Raw genomic sequence first — 17,547 nt, 5'->3', positions numbered from 1 at the left:
GAAGCTATACATTTTTCAGTTTCTAACTGCATATTACTAGTAACACAATTGATTTTTGCATGTTGACTTTATATTCTACAACATTGCTTTTATTATTTCTAGTAGTGTCTTTTTAGATTCTGTAGGGTTTTCTACACAGATTATCATGTCAACAGTGAATAATGACAATTTTACTTCTTCCTTTCTAATATGGATGCCTTTTTTTTTTTTTCTTGCCCACAAGAACTGCTTAGAGGCAATTAAGGTTGTCTGTTTCTTCTTTAGTGAGCTTTGGTAGTCTGGTTCTTTCAGTGAATGTATCCACTTACCTAGGAAAACATATTTATGGCATAAAGGTGTTCAAAATATTCCTTTATTACTCTTTTATTATCTGTAGAGAATTTGTAGTGATATCACAACTTTCATTCCTGATACTGATAACTTGTATCTTCTCTTTCTCTCTCATTTAAAGCTGTTATTAGGTGCCCACATATTTAGGATCATTAAGTCTTCTTTTCTTCTTTAAGATTTTGTTTATTTATTTTTAGAGGGAAGGGAAGGGAGGGAGAAAGAGAAGGACAGAAACATCAGTGTGTGGTTGCCTCTCACCTGGCCCCTACTGGGGACCTGGCCTGCAATCCAGGCATGTGCCCTGACTGGGAATCAAACTGGAGACTCTTTGGTTCACATCCCATTATCAATCCTCCACCAGCCAGGGCAAATCCTCTTTTCTAATTGACACTTCATCATCATAAAGTGATAGTAATTATCCTTACTAATATTCTTTATTCTGAAATCTACTTTATCTGATATTAACATAGTTACTCCAGCTTTCCTTACATAAGTAATTAACATGGTATAATATATTCATACTTTTACCTTCAATTGATTTTTATCTTTATACTTAAAGTGTAGACTTCCAGCCAAGATGGAGGCATAGGTAGATACACTTTGCTTCCTTGCACAACCCGAACATGGACAACAACAAATTTAAAAACAAAAAACAACCACAACTACCAGAAAATTGAACTATATGGAAGTCCGACAACCAAGGAGTTAAAGCAGAAACATTTATCCAGACCAGTAGGAGGGGCGGAGATGGGAGGAGAGGAAGCACAGCAAGGAGACAGACCAGGTGGGTGAGGCAGCAGCTGGAGGGCTGGGTGTTCCCATATTCGCACAGGAGGAACAACTGGGGAGCAAGACAAACTGTGCAACCCAGAATTCTAGCACAGGAAACTAAAGCCTCAAAACCTTTGACTATAAAAATCTGTGGGAGTTGTGCAGGTAGGAGAAACTCTCAATACCACAGAAGAGTTCTTTGGGGGGACCCATAGGGTCCTAAAATGTACATATAGTCACTCACCTGGGGAATCAGCACCAAAATGGCTCAATTTGCTTGTGGGTAGCAGGGGAAGTGACTGAGAGTGGAGTGAGGGCCAAGCAAGTGGCATTGTTCCCTCTCTGACCCCTCCCCTACATGCAGCACTACAACGCAACAAAGTGGGTTGCCTCAACTTGACAAATACCTAAGATTCCACCCCTTACAATGTAACAGGCACACCAAGACAAAGAAATATGGCCCAAGTGAAGGAACAGATCAAAATGCCAGAAAAAGAAGTAAGCAATGAGGAAAAAGCCAACCTATCAGATGCAGAGTTCAAAACACTGGTAATCAGAATGCTCACAGAAATGATTGAGTACAGATGCAAAATAGAGTAAAGGCTATGCACAGTGAAATACAGAAAAATATACAGAGAACCAACAGTGAAGGGAATCAAACTGGGATTCAACAATTTGGAAAAGAAGGAAGAAATAAACATTCAACCAGAACTGAATGAAGAAACAAGAATTTTAAAAAATGAGGAGATGCTTAGGAACCTCCAGGACAACTTTAAATGTTTCAACATCCAAATCATAGGGGTACCAGAAGGAGAGGAAGAGCAAGAAATTGAAACTTATTTTAAAACATAATGGATAATTCCCTAATCTGGCAAAGGTAATAGATTTCCACAAAGTCCAGGAAGCTTAGAGAGTCCCAAAGAAGTTGGACCCAAGGAAGCACACACTAAGGGACATCATAATTACATTACCCAAGATTAAACAGAAGGAGAGAATCTTAAAAGCAGCAAGAGAAAAGGACAGTTACCTACAAAGGAGTTCCCAAAAGACTTTCAGCTGATTTCTCAAAAGAAACTTTATGGGCAAAAAGGGGCTGGAAAGAAGTATTCCAAGTCATGAGAGACAAGGACCTACATCCAAAATTACTCTATCAGCAAAGCTATCATTTAGAATGGAAGGGCAGATAAAGTGCTTCTCAGATAAGGTCAAATTAAAAGAATTCATCATCACCAAGTCCTTATTATATGAAATGTTAAAGGGACTTATCTAAGAAAAAGAAGATCAAAACTATGAACAGTAAAATGACAACAATAAAATGACAATAAACTCACAACTATCAACAGCTGAATCTAAAAAACAAAAACAAACTAAGCAAACAACTAGAAAAGGAACAGAATCACAGAAATGGAGACCACATAGTGGGTTATCAGCAGGGAGGGGGCAGGGGGAGAATGGGAGGAAAAGGTACAGAGAATAAGTAGCATAAATGGTAGGTAGAAAATAGACAGGGGAGGGTAAGAATAGTATAGGAAATGTAGAAGCCAAAGAACTTATATGTACAACCTGTAGGCATGAACTGAGGGGGCAGTAATATTCGTAGGAGGGGGAGTGCAGGGCAGAGGTGGATAATGAGGAGAAAGAAATTGGGACAATTGTAATAGTATAATCAATAAAATACATTTAAAAACAAAGTGTACTTCTTGTAGGCAACATATAATTTGGACTTCTTGTTATTATCTGCCTTTTAATTGTGGTGTTTAGACCATTTACATCTAATGGGATTATTGATGTGATTAGGTTAAAACTACCACTTTGCTATTTGTTTTTCAAAACTACCACTTTATTTCCTCTTCTACCTTCTTTTTGACTATGTGACAGTTTATTATGATTGTATTTTATTCCTTTTGTTGACTTATAAGGTCCTTTAAGGTTTGTAATGAACATCTTTAATTTACCAATCTACCTCTGAATGACACTGTACTACTTCATATTACAGTCAAAAATCTTAGAACAGTATACTTCCATTTCTCCCCTCCCAGCCTTTGTGCTGTTGCTGTCATACATATTCCATAAACCACACAACACATTGTTTTTCTTTAAATGACCACATATGTTTTTAAAAATATTTTTAAGATAAGAAAAAACATTTTATATTTACCCATGTTTACCATTTTTAGTACCCTGTGTACATCCAGATTTCCATCTGGTATCCTTTTCCTTCTGTTGGAAGAAGTTCCTTTAGCATTTCTTATAATTCAGATCTCCTGGTGATGGGCTCTTTCTGCTCTTGTATATCTGAAAAGTTTTTATTATGCCTTCATTTCTGAAAGATGGAAATAGAATCCTGGGTGACCTTTTTCCAGTACTTTAAAGATGTTGCTCTACTATCTTCTGTCATGCATTGATTCCAATGAACAATCTGTATCATGTTCATCTTTGTTCCTCTTTATGTAATAGGGTCTTTTTCCTCTGGTCGTGTTAAGATTTTTCTCTTATTACCAGTTGTAAGCAATTTTATTAGGATATGCTTCATTGTAGCTTTCTTCATACTTCTTTTACTTGGGATTTGTTAACTGCTGGGGTATGTGGGGTTACAGTTTTCACCACATTTTTTAAATTTTCAACCATTATTTCTTCAAATAGATCTTCTGTTCCCGTGCCCTCTCCTCAAGGCCTCCAATTCCATGTATACTGTAAATTGCCCCACCTCCCTACAGCTCTATTTATTTGTTTTAGTCTTTTCTCTCTGTGCTTTATTTCAGATATTTTGTGGCTATGTTTTCAAGTTTACTAATCTCCCTTCTGTCCATATTATCTACATGTTAATGCTTTCCAGTATATATCCATACCAGATCTTCTACTTTTCATCTCTCGTTCAATCTGGTGTATTTTTTTTATATCTTCCATCTTTAACACACTGAATTTTCCCTCTACCTTCTTGATCATTTGCAATGTAGTTATAAAACCTGTTTCTTTTTCCATTTTTACTGAAATGGGGACTCTGTTATAGATGTCCCCATTTTCCCCACCTTTGCCTGCCTCCACCCAGCCCCTGCCAACCCCCCCCTTCCCTCTGGCCATCATTGCACTGTTGTCTGTGTCTATGGGTTATGCATATATGTTCTTTGGCAATCCCTTTACCTTTTTCATCAGTCCCCCCTACCTCCTCCATTTTCCTCTCTGACAGCTATTAGTCTGTTCCATGCATCCATGCCTTTGTTTCTATTCTGTTCATCAGATTATTCTGTTCATTATATTCCACAAGTAAGTCAGATCATACGGCATTTGTCTTTCTCTGACTGGCCTATTTCACTTAGCATAATACTCTCTGGGTTTATCCACACTGTTTCAAAGGGTAAGATTTCCTTCTTTTTATGGCCCTGTGGTATTCCATTGTGTAAATGTACCACTGGTTTTTTTATCTATTCATCTACTGATAGGTACTTGGACTCTTTCCAGATCTTGGCTATTGTAAATAACCTTATCTTTGAACATAGGGGTACATATATTCTTTTGAATTGGAGTTTTGGAATTCTTCGAATACATTCCCAGAAGTGAGACTGCTGGGTCAACAGCAGTTGCATTTTTAATTTTGGGGGGAAACTCTATAGTGTTTTCCACAGTGACTGCACCACACTTCATTCCCACCAACAAAGAGTGCACTAGGGTTGCCTTTTCTCCACATCCTCACCAGTACTTGTTGCCAATTTATTGATGGTACCCATTCTGTCAAATGCGAGGTGGTATCTCATTGTGGTTTAAATTTGTTTCTATCTGATGATTAGTAACATTGAGCATTTTTTCATATGTCTATTGGCTATCTGGAGGGAAAACTCCCAAGCTCATTTTATGAGGCCAGTATTATCCTAATTCCAAAGTGAGATAAAGACACTACAAAGAAAAAAATTATAGACCAATATCCCTGATGAAAATAAACGCTAAAATCCTCAACAAAGTATTGGCAAACCAAAGCCAGCAATACATTAAAAATATCATATACCATTATCAAACGGGATTTATTCTGGAGATGCAAGGCTGGTACAATATCCACAAATCAATAAACATGATACACCACATAAACAAAATGAAGAATAAAAACCATATGATCATATCAATAGATGTAGAAAATTCATTTGTCATTTTTCACAGAAGACATGATATTGTACATAGAAAACCCTAAACACTCCACCAAAAACCTACTGGAACTAATAAATGAATTCAGCAAAGTAGCAGGATACAAAATTAATATTCAGAAATTGGTGGCATTTTTATATACCAATAATGAACTATCAGAAAGGGAAACTAAGAAAACAATCCCAGGAAGAACCAAGATGGCGGCGTAGGTAGACACACTGCACCTCCTCGCACAACCAGAACTGACAGAAAATCGAACGGCAAGGAAGTCCGACACCAAGGAAATAAAAAATAAACATTCATCCAGACCAGTAAGAGGGGTGGAGAGGACTCGCCTGGCCATGGCGGGACTGAGACTGGCGCAGTGTGGGACGAACGGGGCAGGCAGTCTGACCACTAGCAGACCCCACGGCCCCACATTCGCGCGCAGATAAACCGGACAAACAGCAGGGAGCTAAGCAGACCTCGCAACCCAGGGCTCCAGCTCAGGGAAATAAAGCCTCAAACCTCTGATTGAAAACGCCCGTGGGGGTTGGAGCGGCAGCAGGAGAGACTCCCAGCCTCACAGGAGAGGTCGTTGGAGAGACCCACAGGGGCCTAGGGCATGCACAAGCCCACCCACTTGGGAACCAGCACCAGAGGGGCCCAGTTTGATTGTGGGTAGCGGAGTGAAAGATTGAGGTCCAGTGGAGAGTGAAGCGGGCGCCATTGCTCCCTCTCGGCCCCTCCCCCACATACAGCATCACAGACCAGCGACCAGCCTTACCCGCCCCGGGGAACACCTAAGGCTCTGCCCCTTAAAGTAACAGACGCGCCAAGACAAAAAAAAATTTTTTTTTAAAAATGGCCCAAATGACAGAACACTTCAAAGCTCCAGAAAAAAAACAACTAAGCGACGAAGAGATAGCCAACCTATCAGATGCACAGTTCAAAACACTGGTTATCAACACGCTCACAGAATTGGTTGAATCTGTTCGAAAACCAGATGAAAAAATGAAGGCTATGCTAAGAGAAACAAAGGAAAATGTACAGGGAACCAATAGTGATGGGAAGGAAACTGGGACTCAAATCAACAGTGTGGGCCAGAAGGAAGAAAGAAACATCCAACCAGAAAAGAATGAAGAAACAAGAACTCGGAAAAATGAGGAGAGGCTTAGGAACCTCCAGGACATCTTGAAACGTTCCAACGTCCGAATTATAGGGGTGCCAGAAGGAGAAGAGGAAGAACAAAAAATTGAAAACTTATTTGAACAAATAATGAAGGAGAACTTCCCTAATCTGGCAAAGGAAATAGACTTCCGGGAAGCCCAGGAAGCTCAGAGAGTCCCAAAGAAGCTGGACCCAAGGAGGAACACACCAAGGCACATCATAATTACATTACCCAAGATTAAACGCAAGGACCTACATCTAAGATTACTGTATCCAGCAAAGCTATCATTTAGAATGGAAGGGAAGATAAAGTGCTTCTCAGATAAGGTCAAGTTAAAGAAGTTCATCATCACCAAGCCCTTATTATATGAAATGTTAAAGGGAGTTACCTAAGAAAAAGAAGATCAAAAATAGGAACAGTAAAAATGACAGCAAACTCACAGTTATTAATGACCACACCTAAAACAAAAACAAGAGCAAACTAGGCAAACAACTAGAACAGGAACAGAACCATAGAGATGGAGATCACATGGAGGGTTGTCAATAGGGGAGTGGGAGGGGTAGAGGGGGGGAAGTTACAGAGAATAAGTAGCATAGATGATAGGTGGAAAATAGACAGGGGAAGGGTAAAAATAGTGTAGGAAATGTAGAAGCCAAAGAACTTATAAGTATGACCCATGGACATGAACTATAGGGGGGGAATGTGGGAGGTAGGGGGTGGGCATGTTGGAGTGGAGTGGGGGGGGAATGGGACAACTATAATAGCATAATCAATAAATATATTTTTAAAAAAGTGGTTTGCAAAGTTTCGTGCTGGAGATTTCTGGCTGGGTGATGCTCCACGATTGGGTAGAACAGTTGAAGTTGATAGAGTTGATAGCATCAAATCAAGATATTGACAATAATAAACATTAATAACACGTGGGAGATAGCCAACATACTCAAAATATATAAATCAATAAGCTTATTGGTAAAAATGAAAAACTTCTCTTTTATTTTATGGAAAAAGCCATATGGTCTTTTTGGCCAACTATTTACATGACCAACATAAGGACACATAAATATGTAAATATTAAGAAACCTAAAGAGAGAAAGTAAAAGCAATACAATAATAGTAGGAATCTTTAACACTCCATTCAGAGCAATGGATTGATGACCCAGACAGAAAATCTACAAGGAAACATCTGCCTTATAGTCCAGATTGACTTAATAGATATATAAACAACATTCCATCTAAGAGCAACAGAATATACATTCTTCTCAAAGGCACATGGAACATTCTCCAGGACAGAAAAATGTTAGGCCACAAAACAAGTCTCAATAAATTCAAGATGACTATAATCAAATAAAGTATCTTTTCCAACCACAATGGTATGAAACCACAAATCACTTACAAGAAGAAAACTTTAAAAATCACAAAAACATGGATATTAAACAGCATGATGCTGAACAACCAATGAGTCACTGAAGAAATCAAAATGGAAATAATAAAATACCTAGAGACAAATGAAAACAGAGATATATAGCATGCCAAAATCTATGAGGTACAGTATAAGAGGGAAACTCACAGTAATATGGTTAACTGCAAGAAATAAGAAAAGTCTCATATAAATAATCTACCTTGAAGAACAAGCAAAGCCCAAAGTTAGAAGAAAATAATAAAGATCAGAGTGAAAATAAATAGAGACTAAAAAGGCAACAGAAAAGATCAATAAAACTAAGAGCTGGTTCTATGAAAAAAACAAAATTGACAAACCTTTACCTAGATTAACCAAGAAAAAAAGGGGACAGGTCTCAAATAAAATCAGAAATGAAAGAGAAGTTACAACTGACACCACAGAAGTACAAGGGATTATAAGATACTACTATGAACAATTATATGCCAATAAATTCGACAACTGAGAAGAAATGGATAAATTCCTAAAAACATACAATCTTCTAGGATTAAAGAAGCAGAAAACTAAATAGACTTATTACTAGTAAGATGATTGAATTAGTAATCCAAAATCTCACAACAAATCAAAGTCCAGGACCAGAGAGCTTCACTGGTGAATTCTTCCAAACATTCAAAGACTAATCCCCATCCACTTCCAACTCTTCCTAAATAATTGAAGAGGAAAGTGTTAGTACACAGTCTCTGAGGGCAGGGAGAGGGGCTGCAGAAAGCAACCTCCACTCTTTCCTGGGTCCAGTTAATGGGACAGACAGCAATCATGTCATGGAACAGTCTCTCCTCCACAGAAAGAATGCTACCAAACAATTTTAAGGGACCAGCATTACCGTTATAGAAGAACCAAACAAAAACATCTCTCTCTCTTTCTCTTTCTCTCTCTCTCTCTCTCTCTCTCTCTCTCTCTCTCACACACACACACACACACACACACACACACACACACACACACACACACTTACAGGCCAATATTCTTGATGAACACAGATGCAAAAATCATCAACAAAAATATTAGCAAATGAACTCACCAGTATATTAAAAGGAACATAAGACCACATGGGATCTCGAAAGGGATTTATTTCGAGAATGCAAGGATGGTTCAATATCAGCAAATCAACCAATGTGATATAAGACATTAACAAAATGAAGGATAAAAACCATATGATCATCTCAGTAGAAGCAGAAAGACTATTTGATACAATTCAACACCCATTTAAGATAAAACTGTCAACAAAGTACAGAGGAAACATACCTCAACATAATAAAGGCCACATTATGACAAAAACCACAGCTAACATTATACTCAATGGTGAAAATGTGAGTTTAATTTTCTAAGATCAAAAACAAGACAAGGATGTCTACTCTCACCACTTATCTTCAACATAGAATTGGAAGTCCTAGCTATAGCAATTAGGCAAGAAAAAGAAAAGTCACCCAAATCAGTAAGAAATAAGTAAAATTTTCTCTGGAAAACCCTAAAGACTCCACCCAAAATCTGCTAGAACTAACAGACAAATTCAGTAAAGTCTCAGAATACATAAATTTGTGGTGTTTCTGTATACCAATAACAAACTATCAGAAAGAAAAATTAAGAAAACAAACCCAATTATAATTACATCAAAAAGAATACCTAGGAATAAATTTACCAATGAGATGAAAGATCTGTAAAATGAAAACTAAAAGATAATGAAGAAAGAAACTGATGACACAAATAAATGGAATGCTCATGAATTAAAAGAATTAATACTGTTAAAATGTCCATACTACCCAAAGTAATCTACAGATTCAATGCAATCCCTATCAAAATTCCAAAGGATTATTTCACAGAACTAGAACAAAAAGTTCTAGAATTTGTATAGAACTACAAAAGATCCCAAATAGCCAAAGAAATCTTAAGAAAGAACAAAGCTGGAGGTATCATACTCCTAACTTCAAACTATTCTACAAAGCTATATAATAATCAAAATAGTATGACATTAAAACAAAAACAGACACGCAGGCCAATGAAACAGAAGTGAGCCCAGAAATCAACCCAAATATATATGGACAATTAACAAATGACAAAGGAACGAAGAATATACAATGGAAAAAGGACAGTCTCTGCAGTAAATGGTGTTGGGAAAAGAGGACAGCCACTTGCAAAAATAAATAAATAACTAAAACTACACTACTATCTTAAATTACAAACAAAAATTAACTCAAAATGGATTAAAGACTTGAATGTAAGACCTAAAACCCTAAAATTCCTTGAAGAAAACATAGGTAGAAAGCTCTTTGAAATTGGTCTTAGTGATGTTTTGTGGATCTGGCTCCAAAACCAAGGTCAACAAAAGCAAAAGTAAAACAAATGGAACTACATGAAACTAAAAGGTTTCTGCAGCACAATGGAACCTATTATCAAAACAAAAAGGCAACCTACTCAATAAAAGAAGATATTACAAATCATATATCCAATAAAGGGTTAAAATCTAAAGTATAGGCCTGGCTGGTGTGGCTCAGTAGACTGATTGCCAGACTATGAACCAAAGGGTCACTGGTTTGATTCCCAGACAGGGCACATGCCTGGGTTGCAGCACAGATCCCAAGTAGGGAGCGTGTGAGAGGCAACCACACATTGATGTTTCTCTCCCTCTCTTTCTCCCTCCCTTCCCCTCTCTAAAAAAACAAATAAAAAAAAATAAAAAATAAAATAAAAAATAAAAAAACAAATAAAATCTTTAAAAAAATAATAAAAATCTAAAATATATAAAGAACTCATACAACTCAACAACAAAAGAAAACAAACTATTTTTTATAGAACATATAAAGAAAAAAATTATTTTTTATAATTTAAAAAATGAGCAGAGGATCCAGATGGATATTTTTCCAATAAAGACCTACAGATGGCCAATGGGCACATGAAAAGATGTTCAATACCACTAATTATTAGGGAAATGCAAATCAAAAATATGACCTCACATCTATTATTATAGAATAGCTATTATCAAAAAGACAAGAAATAACAAGTGTTAGAGAGGATGTGGAGAAAGGGGAACCCTTGCCTACTCTTGATGGGGTTGTAAATTGGTACAGCCACTATGGAAAATAGTATGGAGATTCCTCAAAAAATTAAGAACATAAAATTAAGACCATATGATTCAGCTATTCTACTTCTGGGTATTTATCCAAAGAATATGAAAACACTAATTAAAAAAGATATATGCATGCCTCTGTCCACTGCAGCACTATTTATAATACAATAGCCAAGATATGGAAAAAACCTAAGTGTTCATTGATGGATAAATGAATAAAGAAAACGTGGTACATGTATACAATGGAATATTACTCAACCATGAAAAGAATAAAATATTTCCATTTACAACAATGCAGATGGACCTTGAAGTGAAATATAAGTCAAAAAGAGAAAGACAGATACTATGATTTCACTCACATGTAGAATCTTTTTTTTAAAAAAAGAGTACAGTATGAAAAGGGAGACAAAAAGAGTAACTTTACAGTATAGAAACCTAATACTATTTTGGTCATGTGATCAAGGTCAACATCAACAATCATAAACCATGTAGAAAGTGTGTTCTCTTTCCACACCATGTAGAAAGAGAACATGTTGATGTGAAGAGATATGATGTAATAAAAGTGATACTTTATCTTTGTTACCTTCCTCTCAAAAGTCCATAACCCAGGCAAATCAGCAGGGAAATTCCAATAAATGGGCATCCTACAATAGGCCAGGCTAGTACTCAAAACTTTCAACGTTGTCAGAGAAAGTCTAAAAAATTATCACAGCCCAGAGCAGCAGAGGGAGACGTGACAACTAAATGTAATGCGGTATCTAGAAGTGATCCTAAAACAGAAAAAAGACATTAGATAAAAACTAAGGAAACCTGAATAAACTATGGACTTCAGTTAATAATGCACCAATATTGGTCTATTATTTGCAACAAATGCAGCATAAGATGTTAATAATAGAAAAAACTGGAGAAAAGCATCAGATATGAAGAATTATATAAAATAATAAAAAGATATAAAGAAAAATGTTCTAACTATTCTAGTATTCACCCAATAGAACATGCCACTTTACCAAGTAACTTATTGTCAGGAGTATATAAAGAAGCAGTTACGAACTGGAAAGTTGGACAAAATCTCCACAACTTGCTTTTTATAGGTGAAATGATTTAACATTCAGAAGATCTGAAGTATGACAAAGTATTAAAATGCTTCCAAATGAAAGAATTGAAATGTTTTATATTATCTACATAATTAGTTTGTATACTATTCTGAATCTAGAAAATTACTCAACTGTATAAAGTAATATCTATGTTTCCTCTCTGATCAGATTATCTGATTAACATCCCTTCCCTATGTTTTAATGGCATGATGTTGTAGTACAGTCCTTCTCAATGGAGAATGAGTCAACTTTAACCAAAGTTTCTTGGCTGAGGGAGAAATACAATTATGGCAAGCAACAAGTTTAAGCCACAGATGGCAAAGAGTGACTATAAGAAAACAGAAAGGCAAGAAGGATTTGTGCCTGTGGGAAAAATTCACTATGCACAATGTCAAACCATCCTTCTAGCTTTCAGTGTTCAAAATACTAGAGCAAGATGAACTAAATCAAAGACCCCTTTGACACTGAGTGAACCCATTTATTCCAAGGATCCTACTTAAGCAAGTGAGGCAGGAGAGAAGAATAAAAGAATGTAGTGTTTAAGAGCACATGTGTAGTTAAACTGCCTGGTTGAACTTCATGCCGCTTTGCCTTTATTAGCCACGTATCTCAGGCAAGTTTCTTAACTTCTCCATTCCTAAGTTTCTTCACCTATAAAATGGGCAATAACATTCCTAAATTAGAGGGATGCTGTGAGGTACAAGTGAGATAATCTAGTTAAAGTTCTTAGCACACTGCCTGATACATAGTAATTTCACAATTATTATTACTTCAAAATTTTCCTTTTATGACACAATTCATAAAAGATATACAGGGTCTGGCAGAAGTAATTCCTGCTTGAGTGTGGTTGGTAGGGTAATAAAATGGGTGTAATAATTTATAGTTTTAATTTGAACATTTCACTTAAACTGTCATATAGTGTACTTCAGTGTGATATTGTTACCGTATTGTTTGGACTATAAGATGCACTGGACCATAAGAACACACCTAGGTTTTAGAGGAGGAAAATAGGAAAAAAGACTCTGAAGCAAAAAATGTGGTAAAATATTTAATAACATCCTTTAATGCAGAAATCCTTTTCTGCTTTGACATCTTTCCATGATTACGGCAGATTCAGCAGGAGACTACGGTACGCTATTATATCTTTCTACAACAAAATACAGTAATGACAGAACTATCAGCACTGTGCCCTTCATAGTGATGGGGGCGCTGTAGCTGAGAACATCAGTGGATGAAGCAGTGTTATGGGGGGATCCGCTGATGATGCTGTTATGGGGGAGATCTGCTGCTGGAGGGCCACAGGTTGTGCAGCACTCTTGTATGGGAAAGCAGTTTTACACAACCTGTGTGGCTCTGCAGCTGTTGCCAAATTACAGCTCCCATCATCCCAACCTGTCCAAGCATGATGGGAGTTGTAGTTTTACAGCAGCTGCAGGGCCACATTGACAGGTGACCCTGCAGTGGAATTTGCCTATGTTAATGTTAATGGGGGACACACCAGTCACACAATGGAGGCACGTAAGGGAGCCGCAGGCTTTCTTCTCCTAACATGCCTGCACCGCCTGTACCCTCCTCCTTAGCACTATAGTGTGTGTACCAGGGACTCTGCTCCTGCCTCCCTTGCTTCGCACCACTGGGACAGCCCCTCCTCCCAGCCAGGGCCCACAGCATCGCCCCACTCCTGCTGCAACGGGCTTCCTGCAGTGGTGACCCTGCTCCTGCATCCTGTGATCCTGCTCCACCATCTTCCCCCTCCCCCAGCCAGCAAATCAGGTAAGCTACATTCGGACTTTAAGACACACCTCCATTTTCCTCCCAAATTTGGGGGGAAAGGTGTGTCTTATGTGACCCTGTCCAGGTGGCTCAGTTGCTTGGAGCATTATTACCAAAAAACAGTTGCGGGTTTGATCCCCGGTTGGGGAACATGTGGGAGGCAAAAGATCAATGTTTCTCTCACATCAATGTTTGTCTCTCTTTCTCTCCTTTCCTCTCTCTCTAAAATCAGTAAACATATCCTTGGATGAGGATTTTAAAAAAAAGATAAATATGTGGTCCACCAACCTTTCAGAGCTCTACAGGCTTGGGCACAAATTCCACAACTCACAAACATCTGTACCACAAAAGTTTACCTCTCGATCAGTGGAACAGATTTCCCACGTGCACAATCAAAAGAAGTAGTGGTTAAACTGTTACACAGGTCAAAGATGTGGGTAGGTAGAGCTGAGCCTCTAGCTGTGATCCATTCCACTGCTCTAATGGGCAGGCCTTCCACAGCAGCTGGGAAGAACAGAACACAGTGCCCTGGGAAGAATGTATCTTCCCCTGCCACTGTCAACAGCTTGGTGATTACATTTTATGTTTGAGGAATTCAAGAAGAACCTATTCTGCCCTGTACCAAGGACATCACAGATTTTAAAATTAAAAAATGTAGGAATTTGTTTTTATTTCAAAACCTGAACATGCTTTTTTGGTGATACCTTTTCAATATCAGGATACACTGTAGTTGGCAATATCTTAGTACCAAGTCTGAATCTCCCTCTAACAATTAAGAACACAGCAACAAAAATACACATTCTAATAAGCCTAGAGTTACTTTAAGGAATAATTATGTCCTTACAAACCTTTTACAGTCACCACCAAGCAGACAGACTAGTCTGTCTTCTCTATGGGTCTATATAACTCTCCTACTCTTTATTAGGTAATACTGAACAGGACAACTACCCAAAATTAGACAGGAAAAAAAGTGAAGGAGAAGACTTTAGAAAATTTACAAAAACAGTTAAGAAGTAAAATGTGAAGAATTCACAACATTCAAAAAAGTTAGCTATGTTACACATTTACATTGCACATATATAAGTCAAGATCTTGGTTTCCCAATACCATTCCCTAGTAATGGGATCAGAGCCCCTCAGAGAAATGGCCAATACCCGGTGTCAGGACAGAAAGAACAGGACAAGTCTGGAATGTCTTATTGTACCAAAAAGTAAGGAAGTACTCAAAGAATAATGGGGTCATGTTAAAAGGACATGGAGCCAGATTTAAGGGGCTACCATATGCCAAAATGGGAATAATTAGAGCATCAAAATAAATAATGATAATGAAGAATTATAATCCTTTCAATCCAGTAAGAATCCATGAGTCCACAGTGATATAAACAATTAAGTAAATGAAATGGGGTGGGGTGGGGTAGAAAGCTCTTCCTTACTACACAAAAACGACTAATGTGGGTAAGAGGAATGATGGAATAAGAAAAATCACCATTTTCCAATAATCAAAATAATAATTGATTCAGGCAAGAATCATCAAAGAATGCTAGTGTATGAAATTTTAAGAAGTATCAGGATATTCACATAGATAGTCTCAGAAGACACCCCTACAACTTACTTTTCAATTACAATTAAAAGTTACAGAGGAGAGACCTGGCAGACACTGCCTTAACCAATCAAGTTACCACGGCCAGTGATGAGTCTAGTAGACAGCAGGGCCTCCTGGTGAAGTCAGCATCACTTCCACGATTTCTTTGCCAAGAGGCATAACCTAAATCTATAGAATAATTGGCTGGTACTATTCAAAATTGCCAAAATGATGAAATATAAGACTCTAGATTAAAGAAATTAATTTCAGGTTAAAGAGATTGAATGTAACATGACCTTAGAAAGACTTTACTGGGACAATTAAAATCTCACTAAGATCTGTAAATCATATAACAGCATTTTTTCAATGTTAGGTTCCTGGTTTTCATCATTGTTCTGTCGTTATGCAAGAGAATCCCTTGTTTTCAGGTAATATGCACTGATATATTTAGAAGTACAAGAGAATGTGCCAGCAATGTAGGTGGTTCAGGATGAACAAATGGCTGGGGTAAGGAGAGTAAGAGATGAAAAAAGGGGGAAGAAAACAAATGTAACAAAATGTTCACATTTGGAAATCTGTGTAAAGGGGATCCAGGAATTCTTTGTCCTCTTTCTACATTTCTGTGTCTGAAATTACGCCAAACTAAAAAATAAATAAACAAGTTGGATATAAAGGGATACCTCTGTCAAAACTCAGGAAACAACACACTAAGATCTGTACATGTATAAATAACACTTGAATTAAAATAATAAAAGCTTATTCTAGATGTTTTATCAAATGTTGATGATTGGAACACTTCAACAATTAAAAACATCAGTTAGAAACCCATCAAGAACCGATCCAAACAAAGACTAACTTCATGTTTACTGTTTTGGAGCTTTGCAATGGTAAACCAGCACCAGTCAGCCTGGCCATTGTTTCTATGAGCACAGTGACCAACAGCTCCCACAATTTCCTGGCTGTGGAAACACTTTCCCGCCACACTCCCCAGGAGGCCCTCTGTGTGCTCAGCCAGGTAATGCCATTAGCTATACTATACTCCCTTATTAATCAGCCTCCAAATGTATAAGCCTGTTACAAGCAAACTAGGCCTTGAATTTTTTTTTAATTTAAAAAGAAAGAAAGAAGCCAACTCTGGTGGTATACTCCCTGACAAGGGCTCACTTTGCTAAATGAGCCCTGGGGCGATGCCTCTGCTCCTATTCAGAGGCCATAACTGGAGCCAGCCAAGGCAGCACCTGGCTTACAACCTCAATTAATGCCTTTCAAAATATTTTTTTAAAGATTACTGTCAGTGTAATACTAACAAAACACTAGCGGAACACTAACAGAACAAAATGACCACGATGTCTCATACCTTGTTTTAGAAATACTATAAATTCCTTTACAGTTTGGTCCAAATTAACTCCATGATATACCACAGGTTTGAAATTTCGATGCTCAAATGAACGAATGAGGCGAACTGTGATGGTCACTTCTTTGGAAGCCATGTGAAGAAATTCCTGTGGCAAGGGATACAAGAATAGTTTAAATAACACCAGCTTACAGTTCTGGGCTGCCTTTCGCTCTCTGTGACACCCAGCCCATCTCTCCCATAATGTTTGGCAGAGTCCCCAAACCCAAACCAGATTCTGGAATACCCACAAGAGTCCCAGGTTACTCCCTCCTATCCACTGTGACCTGGACAGCTTTGTCACAAAGCTATTCTGATTGGCAGAAAGCTGACAGGGCACAGAAGATGAACACAAGTGTCATGTGTGAGGGGCAATTCATGCATAGGGACCAGCGGGGGTTGCCACAGAAAGAGATGTGGCATACACACAGCTGTTCTGGCATTGCTATGCTGGTGGTCTCCTCACCTGGCCCTGAGAAGATGTATGTTTCAGAGTCAACTATCAACAGTCGCATTTAATCTCAAATGTGCCTGATTTCAGTGTTGATTTAATTATATGACATAATATTAACAATCTTTTATACTGTTGTTTAATGTGAGTATGTTTATTTCATCCTAAAACTATGTTCTAGGGCTATGTGTCAGGTGTTAATGTTATCTCATGATTCTATCACCAAACCATAAATTATTGAACTCATTTTAAGGATAAGGAAACAGACTCAGAGTGATTGTACAAACTGCCCAAAGTCATAGAGCCGATAAACAAAAAAAGGTCAGGACTCAAGCATTAATTTAATTCCA

The 17,547-nt window shown here is 37.7% G+C and overlaps 1 protein-coding gene across 7 annotated transcripts in view; it reads right to left on the bottom strand.

The window, feature by feature from the left end:
- Window positions 1-17,547, bottom strand: part of C2H2orf76 (chromosome 2 C2orf76 homolog) — a 102,603-nt gene that overhangs the window by 39,755 nt on the left and 45,301 nt on the right. For 6 of the 7 annotated variants that reach the window (XM_053918587.2, XM_045203066.3, XM_045203068.3 and 3 more), the window contains one exon: window positions 16,711-16,855. In XM_053918587.2, the coding sequence (XP_053774562.1) occupies window positions 16,711-16,855 (145 nt within the window). Of the gene's footprint in view, window positions 1-16,710; window positions 16,860-17,547 lie in introns of those variants that run through there. The other variant, XM_053918589.1, reaches the window with a different exon arrangement.

This window comes from Desmodus rotundus, chromosome 2 (assembly GCF_022682495.2).
Source record: "Desmodus rotundus isolate HL8 chromosome 2, HLdesRot8A.1, whole genome shotgun sequence".
In the NCBI taxonomy this organism is placed as follows: Eukaryota; Metazoa; Chordata; class Mammalia; order Chiroptera; family Phyllostomidae; genus Desmodus; species Desmodus rotundus.
Note: the sequence above shows the minus strand (reverse complement) of the source record. Positions and strands in the feature narration are given on the sequence as shown.